The sequence below is a fragment of the Balaenoptera musculus genome, chromosome 12 (assembly GCF_009873245.2).
Source record: "Balaenoptera musculus isolate JJ_BM4_2016_0621 chromosome 12, mBalMus1.pri.v3, whole genome shotgun sequence".
In the NCBI taxonomy this organism is placed as follows: domain Eukaryota; kingdom Metazoa; phylum Chordata; class Mammalia; order Artiodactyla; family Balaenopteridae; genus Balaenoptera; species Balaenoptera musculus.
The window spans coordinates 74095135-74115683 of NC_045796.1; the positions used below are offsets into that span (position 1 = coordinate 74095135).

Here is a 20549-nt window from a genome sequence, read left to right on the forward strand (position 1 = left end):
TGTTACAACTTGGTATTCTAGTACCTAGTGTTGCCAGTTTTATTTCTCATTTCTTTGTAGGTAGATGTGAGTCTTTAAAAATTTATTTTTTATTAAAGTGATTCATGATTCCCTCCAAATTGTTGCTGTTGATTAAGAGCCAAGTAGCTCTAAAAAGAGTATTAAATAACATGTTTTACTGCCAATTTTTCTTGTTTTTTGTTTGTTTTTAGTTTTGAGAACTACCTATTGATCTTTTATTATGGAAATTGAAGATTTATCATTTTTTATTAATTCTGCAAGCAGGCTTCCATTCCTCCTGTCTTTCTGAGGAACTTATACATAATTTTGCTTAGATCAATATTATATTTTTATGATTATGACCATGGTAACTTTATTTAAAACTATTGCACATCTTTTTGCTCTCACTGCAGTTGTTCCTTTTTCATTTAAGTTTTTAAAATACATTTATCTTTAATTTATACCCAAACTTTCTGCAAATTGTTTAAATATCCTTTATACATATATTTGAGTGCATGTGGGACACCATCAATTTTGTATCTTTGGAGAATTCTCTACTGGAAATTTCTGAACTTCTCTCATTTGGACCTATCTCTTCCCAGGCTTGTTGCCTAGCTAGGGTCTCCTTTCACCATCACTTTGGGAATTTCCTCACCTCACTTGCGTTGAATTTCCTGTTCCAGAATCTCATTGACTTGTTTCATGTACTCATTCTGGAGGAACATCTCCTCCAGAAGCTTCCTGAGAAACAGTGCATGGGATACACGTTTTGACACCTTACATTTCTGAAAACATCTTTATTCTACCCTCATACTTAATTGATGATTAGCTGGATTTGAAATTAATTCTGTGTTGGAATCCATTTCCCGCAGAATTTCTGAAGGCATTGCTCCATTCTCTTCAAGTTTCCACTTTTGCCTTCGAGAAGGCTGATGCAGTTTTGATTTTTTTTTTTTTTTTTTTTGCCCACAACTGTTTTTACCCTCTGAAAGTTTTTAGAATTTCTCTTTGTTCCCAGCATTCTAATATTTATCCATCATATATCTAATTTTAAGATCTCTTTTTGCTCTGAATGCTCCTTATTAAAAGCATCCTAATCTTATTTTATGAATATATTTTCTTTTATTTCTGGAAGAATATTAATGACAGTATTTTTTAAAGTTTTCTTTAAAACAGACTGTTTCCTCCAACTTTATTCATTCTGGATGTGGCTTTGATCGTTCCTTTCCTCAGATATATATTGATTTCTGGTTCTAAGCTCATTTAATTAAGGGGCTTTTTAGTGCCATTGATCAGGCAGTTTAATTCCTTGGTCTGTTCTTTGGGGCTGTTCTGATTTCCCAGAGAATCTCCTAGTGTGTTGTCTGGAGGGTGAACCATTCCTGAAAACATTCTGGGATCCTCCTGGGAACAGGGCAGTGGGTCTCAAGATTTGTATGTACCTAGACTTTCACTCACTTCTCTGTTATTCATATGGTAACCCGTCCCTCAGCTGAATCTTGTTTCTCCCAGTCTGGAGACTCTGTTTTAGTCTCAGGTACACTAAGTCAGTAACCATTTTTAGTTTTCAAGATCTATACTTGATTCACTTTATGGATGTCATACTCACTTTTATGTCTTTGAGGATATTATTTAACCCATCTTAAAGGTTTATTCTGTTTGCTGTATTTCCTCAGGATGCAAGTGCTTCCATTTGTTATATTTGGTGCTGTTCTACATCAAAGTATTGGTGACTCCTGGTTTTGCATTCTTCTTTGTGTTCCAGCTTCCCTGTCAGCCTGTCTGTGGAACCTGCTTTTGGAAGAGGGTCACATGTGCTGTCTGATGACTTGTATTCTCTGGTGACTGGAGGAGGGGCAGATGTGCCTATATTTATATAAGCACATCTGCCCCTCCTCCAGTTTTCTGGGTTAGCAGATACCCATTTCCCCTCCTTTTGTTACCGGAAGGGGGACCCCTTCCAGGGTCCAAGAGTGGGCTCTTGTCTAACACTCAGAAATGAATTGTCCGAGGAGACACACGTGCTAACAAAGCAAGAGACTTTATTGGGAAGGGGCGCCAGGGCAGAGAGCAGGGGGATAAGGGAACCCAGGAGAACTGCTCTGCCATGTGGCTCGCAGTCTCTGGGCTTATGCTAACAGGGTTAGCTTTCTGGGTTGTCTCTGGCCAATCATCTTGCCTGTGCCCATATTTGGTCTGACTCAGGGTCCTTCCTGGTGGCACGTGCATCTCTCAGCCAAGATGGATTCCAGCACAAAGGATTCTGGGAGGTTGGTAGGACATTTGGGCTGCCGTCTCCTCCCTCCTTTTGGCCCCTCCCAAATTCTCCTGGTTAGTTTCCGGCGGTAGCACCATGTTCCTTATGGGGCCCTCCTGTTGTGAGACAGCTCATGCAAGTGGTTCTCATCATGCCCAGCCAAGGCCGCGGTTTCAGTCAACGGTTCCCTAACACTTTTACCCAGGGTTTCGCTCTGTGTCCATGACCCAAGTGCCCATAGACATAATTCTCATCGGCGTCACCATTTCTGTTGCTCACCAGCATTGCCCAAGGGCAGGGTGGGGCACTTGTCTCTTAGCTGCCCTAAGACCCATTCCTCTCTCCAGTAGCTGCTGAATCTGGGCTTCAAGCACTCTTGGCCTCCTTTTTGTTTGTTTGTTTATTCTTTCCCAGTAGTCCTTTTCTGCATCTGCTTTGGTTTGTGGTTTTCTTCTTTAATCTGATCCCGTTTGACTTCCGTCTTTCAGGTGTCCTCAGAGTTTCTGGTCCTATGGATGCATTGTTTGTTTTTCACTGAAGAAATGAATACTAAAAATTTTGTTGCTGTTACCTCTTGGGAGGCTCTGTCTGCCATGCTGAATCTGAAGCCCCCCAATTTCATAAAGGAACAGTTTTTAGCTGGCCTTCTGTGGCAGTGTAGTATAACACGGCTATTAGAAAGATGTTTTCTGCAAACTGTTCCTGCGTTTGAGTTCCTGTCTGATCATTTACTAGCCATGTGACCGTAAATACGGAGCTCAAACTCTCTGTGCCTCAGTTTCTTTATTTAATAAGGATGAAAATAATACCAACTTCAAGTAGTTATTATGAAGATTCAGTGCGCAACTGGCTTTTTGTAAGTCCTCGGTAAATGTTAGCCATTATAATTCTGGAAATTGCAAGGGGCCAGCTGGCTCAGCTGTTCTGCCTTCAGCTTTTTTTTTTTAATTAAGTTAATAGCTACTTTATTTATTTTATTTATTTTTGGCTGTGTTGGGTCTTCGTTTCTGTGCGAGGGCTTTCTCTAGTTGCAGCAAGCGAGGGCCACTCTTCATCGCGGTGCGCGGGCCTTTCACTTTCGTGGCCATTCCCGTTGCGGAGCACGGGCTCCAGAGGCGCAGGCTCAGCAGCTGTGGCTCACGGGCCTAGTCGCTCCGCGGCATGTGGGATCCTCCCAGACCAGGGCTCGAACCCGTGTCCCCTGCATTAGCAGGCAGACTCCCAACCACTGCGCCACCAGGGAAGCCCCTGCCTTCAGCTTTGTATTAATTACCTTGATGAGTGCCCCAGGTCTCATTCCTGCTTTTTGTATTAGTGTTACAAAGTTCATGTGTCTGGTGCACAGTGAGGCCAAATAAACTGACACTTTGGAGTTTGGAGCAGAGAAAGGTTTATTGCAGAACCAAGCAGGGAGAATGGGTGACTCAAGCTCAAAAACCCCAAACTTCCCGATGGTTCTGGGGAAGAAGGTTTTATAGGCAAAATTTGGGATGAGGGCTGCAGGGTGTGTGACTTTCTTCTGATTGGTTGGTGGTAACAGGGCGGTGCTCCAGGAATCTTGTGCTCACCCTTAAGTTGCCAACCTCCACCTGTGTTGGGGGCCTTAGTTCTGCAGCAGAACTCAAAGGTAGTGTTATGTATATTCCTTGAGGAGGAACCAGGATCCTGCTTTAACCCCTGCCCTGTAGTTTCTTGATTGTTCCTCCTTTGTTTCTGCATCCCCTCCCTTCCCTGATTAGCAACTATTTGAATCTTTGGAACTCAGAGAAAGTCAAGAAGGCTGAATGAAGCCTATTTCCTACAAACAAGAAATGGCGGGGTGGTGGAGGGGGACTGAAGTATTGGTATCCGGTAGCCATACAGGGTCCCCTTTTGGTTTCATTAGTTAACCTAAATCTTGAAGTTTCATTGAGCACTGTAGTTTTGAAGTGCTGTTTTCACTACTTCGTTTTCTTTGTTCATTTGACCATATTTGCTTTCTCTCTTCCTCTTTCCTTCAGACTTTCTGTTCTTCTGCTTGATTCCTTTCTTGCCAGCACAGTTATAGGTTCATTTAAAAAACAAATAACTTTTCTCCCATTTCAGTAGGACACAAGAGGAGGTAAGGTAGGCTGATGCATGTGCTTGGTCTTCCATCTTTTTTTTTTTTTTTTTTTTTTTTTACTGTATTAAAATACTGAGTTTATTTCACATGTATATTTTTGTCTCCCCACCATTTCCATTTGTCTGACCACCACTACTACTATGTCCTATCATAACATTCCATACATACTTAAAACCAAGCAAAGGGTGGAGTTCCAACTTTAAAAACTAAACAGGCATTTTGGACAACACATTCTTGGCAATGGAACCTGGACAACATTTATCAGACACGGTAGGGAAAGTTCTCACTCTGCATTATAAAAAGGACAGCCAGATATCAACTGTTACAGAAATGAAATAAGACGGAAAATTTTAACAAACTGTTTAAACTATTTTCTTAAAGAGACTTCCTCCACTGCCAGAGATCTTGAATAGCCTCCTGGTCAGTCATCCGGAAACAATTCTTCACATAATTGATGAATTTGGCTTCCACTTTGGGAAGGGAACCACCTTTTTCTATACTTGCTTGCATTTTTGCTTTAATGTCTTCTACAGAGCTAGGTCCTTTCGGTGTTTTAGGAGTTTTTTCCTGTTTTTTGAAGGATTCTTGACCTTTTGATCTTGGTGTTGATGGTTTTGAGTCTTTTCCATTCTGGTTTGATTTTTGTGCATTTTTGGCTGGAGTATCTCGTACAGATTTCTTTACTGGAGCTTTTTCTTCAGCTTCCTCATCATCAAAGTCATCATCATCATCATCTTCATCATCATCGTCGTCGTCATCATCATCATCATCATCTTCATCAGCAGCAAGTTTTACTTTTTTCTGTGGAACCTTGCTACCACTTCCAGGGGCAGAACGCTTTCCAGATATACTTAGGAGTTTCACATCCTCCTCCTCTTCATCTTCTGACTCTGCATCTTCCTCCACAGCTACTAAGTGCTGTCCACTAATATGCACAGGCCCTGAACCACACTTCAACCGTAAGACCACAGGTGGTGTTATTTCAAAGCCCCCAAGGGAAACCGTTGGCTGCACAGACATTTTCAAAGTTGCCAGTGTTACTTTAATTGGACTGCCTTCATAATTCATTGCCTCTGCTTCGACAATGTGCAATTCATCCTTTGCGCCAGCCCCTAAACTGACCGTTCTTAAAGATAACTGGTGCTCATTTTCATCATTATCCACCTTAAAGTGATAATCTTTGTCGGCCTTTAGTTCACAACCGAAAAGATAGTTCTGGGGCCTCAGTGGGCTCATGTCCATGTCCATCGAATCTTCCATGGGTTGGTGGCACGCACTTCGGTAGGAGAGAAAATGGACGGAGATAAAAGACTACCGTTCGAAAGAACAGTCGCGCAAGACGGAATCAGACCAGCTTGGTCTTCCATCTTGAATCTGAGTCCGGTCCTGTGAATTCCTAAACTCTCCAGCAGGCATTGGAGTGTGATTTGTGGCCACTGGCAACGACACAGCATTTTATTCCTGCATACGGCACTGAATCACAGTTTTGTTTTCTTCTGGGTTTTCATTTATCTGTTCGTTTTAATTTGCTTGCATTTCCGTGACTCATAGTTTCTCCTTTCTGTGGCTAATCACACAACAGTAGGGATATTTATGAAACTCAGCCACCCGTTCAGACCAGAATATTGGCACTTCCAAATCTTTAGCCATAACGCTGAGCGGCAGGTTCTGTTTCCAGGTTGCCCGCTCGGTGTCTCACAGCCCCACACACACTGCTTCTCTCCAGTTCACAACTAGGAAAATGTGATGCTTCCAGGAAATTTTTCTTGCATCTCTCCAAGAGCAAACACAAAGTCTGGGACTAAATAAATCTCTTTAGTTTAAGTATAAGATGGAAAAGGGCAAAAAAAAAAGAGCAGAGTGTAAAAAATCCAGACTGATCTAATTTATTAGATTAGAGCCACTCACTGATTTGAAAAGGCCCATTTTCCAAGAGAGTGAAGCAAGCTCTATTAATGGATAACAGGCTATGTAGAAAATACTGCAGCTTGTGTATCATTAACACTTAGCTTTTATAAGTAGGGTTTGCATGAAAGTGAATTTATGACTGAAAATAGTAATATGTATTATTTAAAAGAAGAGCTTAAGTTGCAAAGTGCTGTGTAGTCACTTTTACTTGATAGTTCAAAGGGTTTGTGTGTTATGCGTGGCCCTGGGGAAAATGTTCAGGGCTACAGAGTATTCGTGCAGATATCCTCTGTCTGCTTCCAACCAAGTAAAGAGGGTCTTTCTCCTTCCTGAAATGAAGTAATCTTAGATTAAACAGCATGGAGCACATTTCTGTAAATAAAGTCTAAAGTTACTACCAATAGTCAATGTGAAGAGAAATACAAATAGCTACTGGAAAGCTATTATCCAGATTCTTACAACTATGCTTTTAGCCCAAACTCCCTTACAAAAGACATTGCTTTCACAACTGTAATTACAAAGATGTATAAATAGCCACCAAATTAAAGCATGGTACTTTCTTTATTCCTTCTGCTTGGGAGATTGAAGTATACTCGACACCAGGGCAAGGCCTCGTCTATAATATACTCTTATGTCACTGTGCCTACTTTGCTCAATTTAGACCCAAATGGATTGCATCTGTCTTTATAGTCTTCTGGAGGATGTCTGCCACTAGGTACTAACCATTAGATGAATTTAAACCTGCAGAGTATTGAATCTGGCAGTTCTGCTGTCTCTTTTTTTTAAATTGAAGTATAGTTGATTTACAATGTTGTGTTAATTTCTGCTGTATAGCAAAGTGATTCAGTTATACATATATAGCCATTCTTTTTCATATTCCTTTTCCATTATAGTTTATCACAGGATATTGAATATAGTTCCCTGTGCTATACAGTAGGACCTTGTTGTTATCCATTCTATATATAATAGTTTGCGTCTGCTAATCCCCAACTCCCAATCCTTCCCTCCTCCACCCCACCTCCCCCCTTGGCAACCACAAGTCTGTTCTCTATGTCTGTGAGTCTGTTTCTGTTTCATAGATAAGTTCATTTGTGCCGTAGTTTAGATTCCACGTATAAATGATATCATATGGTATTTGTCTTTCTCTTTCTGGCTCACTTCACTTAGTATGATAATCTCTGGGTCCGTCCATGTTGCTGCAAATGTCATTATTTCATTCTTTTTTATGGCTGAGTAGTATTCCATTGTATATATATACCACTTCCTCTTTATCCATTCATCTGTCGATGGATATTTAGGTTGCTTCCATGTTGTGACTATTGTGAATAGTGCTGCTATGAACATAGTGGTGCATGTATCTTTTCAAATTATAGTTTTTTCCAGATATATGCCCAGGAGTGGGATTGCTGGATCATATGGAAACTCTATTTTTAGTTTTTTAAGGAACCTCCATACTGTTTTCCGTAGTGGCTGTACCAACTTACATTCCCATCCAGTTTTGCTCTCTTGTGCCCAAATCAGAAATACCCTATTTGACCTTCATTTATTTCACTCATCACCAAACCAATACTAAGGATGGGCTAACAAGTCAGGTTGAAGTAAATCCCACCTTAAGCCTTTGTTAATTAACTGACCCAAGATAGTTTTAAAGATCACAAGAATTTGAAATGAAATAAGGGGGCAGATCTCTATTTGGCTGTGAATTCTCAATAGATGGTGACCCCATTGGTATTTAATGTCCCGATTTTCCCAGGATTACATATATTTTCATCTGACTGATGAAAGAACAGGATCACGGTCATGATTGCTGTAGCAGAATATTCCTGGCAGCTCTCCTACCCTAGAATGAGAAGGCTTATCTGTTCCTTTAGAACAGAAGTTTTCAAACCATCCTAGGGATTTCTGGGAGTTATCTGGGGGGTTTGGGGGAATGTAGAGGAGGTTGGTCATTGGAGAGAAGACAAGCTGGCTAGAGGCCAGACCCTACCCCGTTCCAAACTCACAAGCCTTCACCATCATGTACACACAGATTTTACTGATTTTATAGATATCGTGCTTCAAAATAAAATTTCAGTTTAATAAAGATTGTCTTCCTCAAAACAAAATAAAATAAATAAAACCCCCTCATGTTTGGAAACTGGTGCTTTCAAAGAAAATATATGATTCTTTACTTTCTGAGAATGAAGTTATGTCTAAGAATTTTGAGATCTTCTGAAGGAAAGATCACTCAGATGAATTGAAAACCCCTATTCTCTGAATGTGACTCCAGGGATTCAGGGTGGGGTGAGGGCAGGGAGGGAACTGGAAGCCACCTGTATTTGCTGTCAAGAACTGGACACGTCTGGCTTCAGATTCAATTCAGATTCAAATTCAACCACCATTTACAGAACTCTCGCTGTCTGTTCAGCTGTGAGTTTTTATGCATGTGGTTTTATCCATTCTTCATAGCACTTTGGAGGTATGTATTATTATCCTTATATCATAACTGAGTAAATAAAGGCCCGTAGAGGATAAATGTTTTGTGCAAAAGTGCATAGCTCATAAGTAGTAAAGCCAAGATTTAAACCTATCTCCTCCTAGCTTTCTACTCTGAAATGATTTAACTCTTAGACTCTAAAACTCTGAGAGTTTATACATTGCATCCTACTTCCATATTATTTGCACTGTTTGTGATTAAAAGTATATTATTATCCTTCAGTAGGTGAATGGATAAATAAAATGTGGCATACCCAGACAATGGAATATTATTTGGTGCTAAAAGAGATGAGCTATTGACTCATGAAAATACATGGAAGAAACTTAAATGCATATGACCAAGTGAAAGAAGCCATTCTGAAAAGGCTACATACTGCATGATTCCAACTATATGATGTTCTGGAAAGGGCAAAACCATGGAGACAGTGAAAAGATCAGTGGTTGCCAGGGGTTGAGGTGGGGAGCGGGAGGGAGAAGGATCAATAGGCAGAGCACAGAGGATTTTTAGGGCAGTGGAAATACTCTGTACGATACTGTGATGGTGGATACATATCATTATATGCTTGTCCAAACCCAGAGAACGTGCAACACCTAGAGTGAACTGTAGTGCAAACTATGGACTTAGGGTGATTGTGACGTGTCACTGTAGGTTCATCGATTGTAACAGATGCACCACTCTGGTGGGGATGTTAGTAATGGGGGAGGCTGTGCGTGTGGGGGGCAGAAGGTAGATGGGAAAATCTCTGTACTTTCTGCTCAGTTTTGCTGTGAATCTAAAACTGCTCTGAAAAAACTAAAGTCTTAATTTAAAAAAAAGGTATATTTAATACTAGATACTAGAAGTATACTGATTATAGGAAATAAAATTCTATATACTTTGAGTGAAATGACTCATTTATACAGTGATTCCATGGAGATGCCTTTGGATTTCCCAGGCCTTCCTCTCCTTATAAGGCGCTAAGACCTGGGCAGCTCTAGGAAGTCAGAGTATAAGAATACCCAGGATCGAGAGTTCATGGGGCGGTTCCAGAGGATCCAGGAAACTATTTGCAACTCCCCTCCCCCAGCTTCTACATTTTGGGGTTTTCAAATGGGTCCAGTATTAATTAATGCATTTTAAAGGGCTCCTGATTTTAACCTGAAAGCAGTTGTCCATCTAGTTTGCAGGCAGGTTGTAATAAAAGGTAGTTTTTATTTGTGAGTGTTTTATTTAGGTTCTAGTAAAGTTTTCTGATTTCTCAACATGATTATATTTGATAATGTCTTTGTTTATGTGTATTTTCTCAAGTTCTAAGATAATAACTATCCAAACTGTATTCGGAAAAGTTCTTCTCTTATACATCAACTATATTGTACCAAATGATGGTGCTTTCTCAGCACTATGCAGTATTATTGTGTGTTCTTGCATCTTAAAAAGGTGTGTATTCTTATTTTGAATTTATGAAGCACTGAGCACAGGCTGGCTGGTGAAATATAAGAGCTACAGCAAACATTTCTTTGAAGAAATGAAAACCCTGACTCAGCAACGCTGCAGCAACGTTGGAATCACATGGAGGCTGAATTTGTTTTCTCTCTCCTCTCCCATCGCTGAATGGTCTGTGCTTTGTTCTTGAATGTCCCCTGAATGTCACTGCAGATTTTCTATCCCTAACCTACCTACAGTTTTCTTAGACAAAAAAATTGTGGTTTAATATACAAATATACACACATATATGTATAATACATATATACATATATTCTTGTGTAAAGCTATGAATTGTTCAAATCAGACCATAATTTCCCGACCACTGTAGGATGGTGGGAATCATGTCAGTTCTTGGCCGCTAGAGCCAGAAAAATAAAGCCAATCTCACAGAATCATTATCTGTGTTACTAAGAGATACATTTCTTGTGTTGGTAAAAATTGTCCAGGGAGTCGTGTGCCTTAGGTTCAGTTTAGTTCTGTTTCTTATTAATTGAATGGCCTTGGGCAATCCCATCCTCCCTTTATGCCTTAGTTTGCTCTTATGTAAAATGGTGCTATTAGCCCCTAACTTAGAGGGACATAATACTAATAGCTGCTACTAAATGAGTACTTTCTCCATGCCAATCCCAGTGGAAAATTCTCTAATACGTTATTAGAATATTTAGTCTTCCCAACAATTTTGTGAGGTAGGTATTCTTAGCTGACTTTTATGTGCCCAAGGGCACATGCTGGTGAGTCCTGAGCTAGATTGAAACACAGAATCCTCTCTTGGCTCCCAAGCCCATGTGTCAGGGCAATTGTAAAATTGCCTTGTAGACCGGGAAGTGTTATCATGGGTAAGACGTTTTCTTTGGGGGAAAGAGAGAAAGAGAGCGAGGAAGGTGGAGGGGTGTGGACAGGATAGGAGACGAGAGAAGAAAGCAGGGAGCAGGAGGGCGTGAGCAGGGGCTCCTGTTTCTGAGTTCGTGCTCTGCCCACACACCTGCGGGAGAACTAGGGGCTGGAGTATCTGGGTGCTGCTGACCAAGTGAGCAGAGTTATCTGGGGGGTTTGGGGGTGCTGGGTGCTGCTCACGTATCAAGTGCCCACGGTGCCTTAGAGCAGTCTCTTCCGGCATGTTCTGGGCACCTTGGCAGGCAGTTAGCCCCTTCGGGAAGGATGCTAAACTCTTCAGGTGTCTGGATCCCACCCTGTTGGGCCCCAACCTGCCAGACTTAGGCTGAAGGTGTCACCTTCTTCCTTCTAGAGTCTAGACAAGGAAACAAGAGCTGTGGAAAAGGATACATTCACAGAGCTCCTGCTTACATGAGAAAACTGTTCACCAGAGCCTATGTATACAGAGAGAGGGCCCACCGCTGCTTCTAGAAGCTCCATGCCCGGCCTGCTGCGGAATATTCACACAGTGGATTATTTCGCAAGGCCTGTTTCCATGGATATTTGAAATTCTAGTGTATAGCTAGAAACTCTAGCTTGGAGAGGATGGTTGTTCTACTGTAGAGAATAGAGCAGATTACTCTATTAAAACTTTCTTATAATGTGCATAAATGTTCTTAGCTTTCATACACTTTATTCATTACAAAGACCCCTACCCAAGTACTTCCACTTCTCACTCAAAAGGAAGTGGCCTCTTGAAAAGTAATTTCCATTTATAGAGGGGGAAAAGGAGGATTTTTGTTTCTTTCCATTGCGGGTCAGGGCCGCGAGAATAATGAAGCCTTAACAAGCTGAGTGATCAGCCTTCAGCGACTGGGTATTTTCTTTACACACAGAGAACTGTACCTGGAACTGTGGCATTTTACAGAGACCAGGAATGTTTGATAATAATTGACATTAACAGTGTTATTGGGTTTATAGAGTATTTCCACAAATCTCATGTAACTTTACCTCCAGCTTTTCATATGATTTTAAAAGGTAATCGCTAACATTCCTTGAGTCTTATTATGTGTCAGGCAGTTATATTAACCCATTCAATGCATTATTTCATTAATCCCCGAGACAACTTCATGCTGCTTCCATTTCACAGATGAGGAAACTGAGACTCAAAGGAGTTAGTGACTCCCCTGATTAGTCATCAGAACATGGCACCTTTCCAGCTCTTCACACCCACAGCGCCTGCAGCAGGCTCTGGTGGAATCATCACCCGAGAGGCTAATTCACATCTGGATATTGGGATTGCCTTGGGGAATATTGCTTCTCAGCCCTTGTCACCCTGTGTTCTGGGAACTGTCGGTTCTGCAGGGTGCCAAGTGTTGTATGGAAAAAAGGCTTTGTGGTCAAGTGAGTTTTTGAACTGTTGCATTACACAAAACTAAATAAGCTTTTTTACTTTTTGAAAAAGTTACTTCTCAGGAACGTTATTTCCCTAAACACACTTTGGGGGATGCTGACCTGGGTTATGCTCCCCAAGAAAGAGGCTCTAAAGGCAGAGCTAGAAGGTGAGTCACTTTGGCCTCCTAGGGTCGATGACCCATTCCTCATTCTATCCTAAAAGATGGTTGGAAAAACCCTGAAATGATAGCAGCGTCACTTAGAAAAAGCAGGTTAAAGAGTATTGCTGCCCAGAGCCACACCCTGCATCTCTTGTCTTTCCCAGCTCCAACATCGGCTTCCGTGTTCTGGGTCAGAACACCTCTCAGAGCTCACCTGACCTCCCCAAGGTGGCAGCTTGGGGCAAGATGTAGGACTTGGAGGTAACCGGCTTTCAGATCCAATCCCCTCTCTGAAACCCTCCAGCACCTTGACTTAGGTAAGTTATTTACCCTCTGTGCTTCCTTTTCAATATCTGTAAAATAGGAACAGTAATACCTTCTTCGTGTGCTGTTTGTGCAGATTAAGACTTGTATGATAAGGCAGCTAGTATGAAGTCTGGCACTGAGTCGGTGATCAATAAAGGTAGCTACCCTGGCAAGCTAGAACTAGAGCCTTCAAGATAAAAGCTGAGTTGTGCTATGGACTTGGCCCTGGCATTCAAAAGGGGCTTAGTAAATATTTGCTTTGCTGGCTCCTTCTTGCGTGCAATGTACATTAAGTAATATTCAGCAGTTTTTATATTAGCCACCAATCTCTGTGTTGTCTCTTAGCCAAAAAATTTAAAAACATAGTGTATCTCTCACACACAGAAGGAGGTTCATATAGGGCCGTCCTTGGGGGAATCCTTTTGTAGGTCCTGAGCGTAGTGTGTGACTCTAAGTGGATTTAAGAAGAGCATGGAGTAGAACAACCACCCTCTCCAAGTCCGCGGCCTGGCACCGCTTGTACACGCTCTGCATCCTCACTGCCCAACCTCCTCTCGAGGGGAAATCTCACTCTTCCGCGGGGACTCATCCCATGCGGGGCCTCTAGAGAAGGGGGCCGAGCCCTCTCCCTCAGGACACGCCTTCCAGCCTCTGACAGCAGCCGTCACGCTCTCCCCACAACCCCCTCCGCACGTGTAGGCACGGAGAACAACAGAAAGGCATCTGGAGTGTTAGAATGAGCTTCTAATTATTTACTCCACCTCCAGTACTTGGTCCATATCAGAGGGATTTTCCTAAAATGCAGAGTAAAACTCCTGGCTCGCCTGCATCCTGTGGCCCGCTGCATGGACCGGATTCCTTGGCAAGGCCTTCACAGCGCGGTCACAACCTATCTTTCAAGTTACTCGCTCTGGCCTCTCCTCCCTGCCTCAACCCTTACCCACCAGAGTAGACTCTCTCTTCCCTCATATGGCACCTAGTTTTATATCTCGGTATCTTGTTCAAGGTGCTTTCTTTGACAGGAGTATTTGATTCCCCTGGCCTTTCACGCATACTCCCCTCCATTCTCAAGGCTCAGCTGAAATTTCACATCCTGCACCTTCTCCAGGCAGTTATTTATTTCTTGCTGTGCCTTTGCATGACCTGTGAGCACACCACTGCAGGTATAGGGCTCACACCACTCTGAATCAGTGATTCATTTTATAATTGGTCTATCTCACCTGGAAGGTACGGGCAGTGACTTACTCGTCCTTGTGCCCCCAAGCATTTGGTGCAGTATCTGGGGCAACCTGGTAGATGCTTGATAAGTGTTCATTGAATAAATGAACAAAGCGTAGAGGAATGTGAAAGCATCCTTCTCCCTCGTGAACTGACAACCAGCCAGGGGCTGGTTGGAGTTGGGAGACGCTGGTGATGTGAGGTTCTACTGTTCTGAGTGGAGTCATTCATAGTGGGATACTCGCCTCCCAGACACAGCAATACCAGGAGAACTTTTCAACCCCCAGCTGAAGCCACACTCCTCAGATTGGGACTCGAACCCAATCGTGCCTCACATGGGATTCGATCCCAGCCAAAACTCAGATTGGGGCTTGAACCCATGGGCTCGACTCAAACCCACTGTCTTTTCCTTGAAATCACTCACTTGGTCTCAGGACTTAGTGAAGCTCAGGTTCTTTATATCTCGGCGCAGAAAGAATTCAGCGAGAGGCAAAGTGATAGGTAAGAAGTAGATTTATTGAGAGAGATATACACTCCACAGACAGAGTGCGGGCCGTCTCAGAAGGTGAGAGTGGCCCTGGGAGATACACTCCACAGATAGAATGTGGTCCATCTCAGAAGGCAAGAGGGGCCCCGAAATATGGGCTGCGTAATTGCATAGGCTGAGTGGGAGGATTATTCCAATTATTTTGGGGAAGGGGCAGGGCTTTCCGGGAACTGGGCCACCGCCCACTATTTGGCCTTTTATGGTTGGCCTCAGAACTGTCATGGCATCTGTGGGTGTGTCATTTGGATGCTATTGTGTTATAATGAGCATATAGTGCGGCTCAAGGTCTACAGGAAGTCAAATCTTCTGCCATCTTGGACCTAGTAGGTTCTAACCAGTTTATGTCACATCCTCAACGGCCGTGTCATTATTTTAAAGGCTGTGCCCTGCCCCCCTCCCCTCCTGTCTCATCAGTACGAGATGAAAGGAGGGATGACTGTGCCCTTTGCTCCTCTCCTTCTGGTGGGAGGATGCGGAGGGCCCAGCTGTGCCCTGAGGATCTGCGCAAGAGTGTTCACTACAAGAGTCTGGAAGCTTCTTGCCGTTCAGACTCTGAGGCTCTCTTACCCAGTGTAACCCAGTCCTGCGAGTGTCTGAGGACTTGAAAAGTCAGTGAGCCCCCCAAAAGGAGGATCGATCAGAGCAGACAGCTTAGCTGACACGGAGACGAAGGTGGAGGAAGGGCAAGCCTCCTGGGTGGGTGCAACCTCGGATCTGTATGTCTGCGCAGATTTTTGGTCAGTGAGAACATCTCTCTTTTGGGGGACCAAATTCCCTTAAGTCTCCTCTGCTGGGTCTGCTAACTTCAGCAAGTTTCCTTGGTGGCAGAAGAGTCAGGACCAGAAAACCAGATCACAACCCAATTAAGTGATCGTAGAATGAGCCGGAGCCAGCTGCTGGGGAACAAAGCAGGTTTGCAGGGACCTGAGGGCCCCTGAGGAAATGAGGACAAAGCCGTTTCATTGCAAGTCTGTAAATAAACTTTCTCGTTTGATGAATAGGCATGACTCCAAGGGGTCAGGCCAGGGGATTTGTTACCTGGGGGGTGGCTGTGGAATTTTCTTTCCTGGAGATTTTCACAGCAGGTTACATTTTTATCTGTCTCTAGTCATTCAGCTGTGAGCCATCCTGGAAGTGGGGAGGGAGTGGCAGCTTTGAGTCTCCGTTAATTACGAACACTGCTCTAGAGGAGGGATGAGGGGAACTGTGTATGGTCTATAGATATACTTTTACCACCGGCAAGTTTTCCTGTGGTTAGCCATAGAGAAATGACTTGTTCTCCATGGTGATTCAGAGTTCTTGGGATTCAGCGCATTAAATGAGCCCCTTAATCAGTATCCAGAATAGCGTAAGCGTTCTGGAAGACGAACAGATAGATATAAACCCAAAAAGTTGCTTGAGCTCATCCTGTAGGCTAAAAACAGCTTTTTAAAAGCCTGAATAAGTAAGGTTATAAACAGGTTGTTAGACTAAGTAACTGCATGTTTAATGTGAGAGGCAGCATGGTGTAGCAAATTCGCTCTGGAGCCAGACTTTAGGTTCAAGTCTTAACTCTCCTACTCACTAGCTGTGTGATCTTGGGCAAGTTCCTTAACCTCTCTGTGCCTCAGTTTCTTCTATGAAAAGGAGAAAATAACAATTCCTACTTCATATGGACATTATAAGTATTAAATGAGTTCATTCATGTAAAGCACTTAGTACAGTGCCTGACATATGAATAGTATGAAATAAAGTATGTTAGCTGTTATTGTGTTTGCCAAAATATTTATATACACTATACCTCTAGTTTTTCTTTCCAGTTTTATAGAGATATAACTGATATATATATATATATATATATAAAACTGTATAAGTTTAAGGCATACAGCATAATGGTTTGACTTACATATATTGTGATTACTGCAGAGTTTACTTAATATCCGTCATCTCATATAGATGTAATAAAAAAAGAAAAAGCCAAAAAAGAAAAAAAATGTTTTTCCTTGTGATGAGAACTCTTAGGATTTAGTGTTAGCTGTAGACATCATGTTGTACATTACATCCCTAGTGCTTATTTATCTTATAACTGAGAGTTTGTACCTTCTGACTACCTTCATCCATTTCCCCTACCCCCAGGCCCCTGCCTCTGGTAACTACAAATCTGATCTCTTTTTTGATGAGTTTTGTTTTGTTTTTAGATTCCACATAGAAGTGACATCACACAGTATTTGTCTTTCTCTGTCTGACTTATTTCATTTAGCATAACGCCCTCAAGGTCCATCCATGTGTGTGGTTGCAAATGGCAGGATTTCCTTGTTTTTTATGACCGAATAATATTCTACTATATATATATATCTACTATATATATATATACATACCTGCTATATATATACATATCCTTGGATGGACACTTAAGTTGCTTCCATATCTTGGCTATTATAAATAATGCTGCTGTGAACATCAGGGTACAGATTTTTTCAAGTTAGTGTTTTTGTTTCCTTTGGATATATTCCCAGAAGTACAATTTCTGGATGGTATGGTACTTCTACTTTAATTTTTTGAGGAGCCTCTATACTGTTCTCCATAGTGGCTGCACCAGTTTACATTCCCACCAACAGTGCAAGAGGGTTCCCTTTTCTCCACACCCTCTGCAGCATTTGTTACCTCTTTTTCATGATGGCCGTTCTAACTGTTTTTGTGTGGCTGAAATTTTATTTGACTATATTAAGAGTATGGAAATGAATATCTCAGAGATTCCCACACTGAGTAAAAAAGTCCTCAGCCATGACTAGGTGATTTGTCAAGTTTATATAATTAGCGTAATCAGTAAGCATTTATTAAAACATGTCCAACTTCTTCAGATAGATTCTGAAGCTTTACATCCCATTCCTTCCCTTTTTGCTTTGTGCACTTCAGTTTGATTGGGCTGTTATTTTCCCAGTGCCATTGTACCCTTTTCTTTCTATAGTTCTTTTTTTCAATTGCCTTTTTTTTTTTGGCCGCACTGCGGGTCTTGCGGGGTCTTAGTTCCACGACCAGGGGTGGAACCCGGGCCTCCTGCACCGGAAGCACGGAGTCCTAACCACTGGCCCGCCAGGGAATTCCCTCCACTTCCTTTGTATCTAATAGCAATTGTGTATATATCTTTTAGGGTACTTATCCCTTTCTGTATTGTTTTATAGCTTATTTGTGCTTTCTTCTGATTTTTTTCCTACTCCATGTAAACATCTTGTATTTTCCATATCCACTAGCGTAAAGCCTTCTATATCATGAGTGTATGAAACCATGTATTGAACTAAACTGAAGTAAGTCTTATAACGTAATGTTTGCTGTGAAAAACTCCTATTCTTGGGACATTAGTGTTGAGTCCAACCACCTATGCTTTTGGTAGCAGGCATTACTACGGAGAGTGATTGAACAAAATTTTTATTCTCATGTAGGAAAATGTGTGTTCCTGGAAAAGGGCAGAAGCCTTCGCACCAGGGCCCAAAGGTAATATGGTATCACATTCTGGTCAGTGTATTTTAACGCAGACATTGACCACGTAGGATATAGTCAAGGTTAGTGTCCTGGGGGAATGAAGGGTTTATCTCTAAATGAAGATGTGTGATAACCGGGGATGTACAGCCTGGGTGAAGAAGGCTCTCATTGCCTTCCAGTATTTGAAGAGTTGTCATGGGGATAATGAGGGAGTTAGACTCTGAAATGCTTCAGAGGAGAAAACCAGGACCAGTGGGTGGAAATTACCAGGAGGCAGATCTCAGTCTGCTATTAGGACATTCTAATAACTGTCACTCTTCATCAGTGGAAGGGGCTGCCTGAAACAGTGGTAAGCTCCCCAAGTGGAGGTTTTTCAACACAGGCTGGATAATCTCCTGGCTGTGGGAGTGTTGGAGGGGGAGGGGGTTGGGCTTCATGACCTCCAAGACCCCTTTCACCCCTAAGATTAATTGATTTTATGGAAATCTGTATTTGTGCAAAGGACGGTGGGATAAATATCCTGCGTGGCACTGCATTTTGGATGCTGGCTAAGTTAGGGATAAAGAAAAAGTTAATGGCTTATTTCTTGGCTTTTCCCAAGGAAAGGTATGTTAGCTGTCATTTAGGAATTTTATAAAATCTATTCAGTCTGATTTTCTTGTCTCATGGCTGAAGTGCAAGAAGATGCTCATCGGGCTTTCTACTTGGTAGCAGGCTAAACTGTGTTGCCACGAACTGTTTCCTGCGACTCTTGTTTTGAGCCCATTTTTATAGGCTGTCCTTAATACCAGGACTGTATTTCTGTGCCTTGATAATTCGTGCAAAGGTACTCATGCTCTGATGGTGGGGAGGGCGGGGGAGAAGAGGTATTTATAATCTCATACTAACCTGAATATCCTGAGAGACTCAAACAGTGTTCACACACTTTCTATGCTCCTGTGGATAATGGTATTGCTGGCTGGCTCCCATGCTGTTAATGTATTCATATATATTCTGCTTAGGACAAAACAAAGTACAGTGTGTTGGCTGAAGTTGTCCCTTCATTTCTTCCTCCTCTGTCTCTCCTGGGCAGAGTCAGGGCTTTCCTGCCCTTGATAAAGACCACGTTTGCATTTTCATAGTAATTAGCAATGAATTCTTTTGCATTTTTTCCATAGTGCTTGCGGTTTGTGGTCACACCATCCGATGCAGAGCTTGCATTTATACCCTGTATTGACTGGATCATTTATATCAAAGACTCGGGCGTCGCAGCTGCTATAACCTTACAGCTTAGACAGTCTCCAGTAGACGTCTTCTCATCCACCATGTTATTAGAAGAGCGGGAAGCGTTTCCTAATTCTGATTGAAAGGAAAACAAGGACCTCTGAGCTAAACTCATTTTCTCTTCGGACAGAGACGTTCCCCTCGAGAACGATTTTAACCCCCCACCCAAGGCAGCACGACTTCCACAAGCCATTCAACAGACACCAACGACCTCAGCAGCCTCAAGGACCTCCCACAAGGCTGGATGGATTCCATCATGATACTTTCCTGACCAAGGATGAGAAGGCTCTGCTAAGTTCAGTGTAAACATTATGGTTCCCTGAGAGTAAAGTTTGCTTTAAAAGTGGAATCAGAGTACTCAGAAATTTTTATTTAAAAATTCCCCTTTGAAGAAACCTGGGTACATGATGATCTGAAAATCCAAGAGGAACCTGGGAAAATCCCTGTCACAGCCAGATGGAGTCAGAATATCTGCAGGAGCTATTGTCTGTCATGCTGCGATTAGAAATGAAATCGTTCTTGGGACTTCCCTGGTGGCTCAGCGGTTAAGAATCCGCCTGCCAATGCAGGGGGACACGGGTTCGAGCCCTGGTCCGGGAAGATCCCACGTGCCGCGGAGCAACTAAACCCGTGCGCCACAGCTACTGAGCCTGCACTCTAGAGTCCGCAAGACACAACTACTGAGCCCGCGTGCCACAACTACTGAAGCCTGTGAACACCTAGAGCCCGTGCTCCACAAGAGAAGCCACCGCAATGAGAAGCCCGCGCACCACAACAAAGAGTAGCCCCCGCTCACCTCAACTAGAGAAAAGCCCACGCGCAGCAACGAAGACCCAATGCAAACAAACAAATAAATAAATAAATAAATAATTTTTTTTAAAAAATTAAGGAAAAAAAGAAATGAAATAATTCTATAGTACAACAGAGTAATTCTCTTTTACACAGGAATGTAAAAATTTATACCAATGCAGAAAATAAATGATAATATCTGTGAATTTTCTGTTTACCTCTAAATAAAATTTTGCTGGACTTTTAATTAAAACAAAAAAAAAAAGGAAAGAAAAGAAAACAATGTCCCACCTCAACCCCCAGCTTTGCACTCTCTCTGGGCTCCCCCT

General features: G+C 42.3%; 1 protein-coding gene across 1 annotated transcript; it reads right to left on the bottom strand.

The window, feature by feature from the left end:
- Positions 1-4425: 4425 nt before the first annotated feature.
- LOC118905330 (nucleophosmin) lies at positions 4426-5709 on the bottom strand. The gene has a single exon (XM_036871956.1). It carries the CDS (start codon positions 5619-5621, stop codon positions 4737-4739), a length of 885 nt encoding a protein of 294 aa, XP_036727851.1. The 5' UTR covers positions 5622-5709; the 3' UTR covers positions 4426-4736.
- Positions 5710-20549: the final 14840 nt, after the last annotated feature.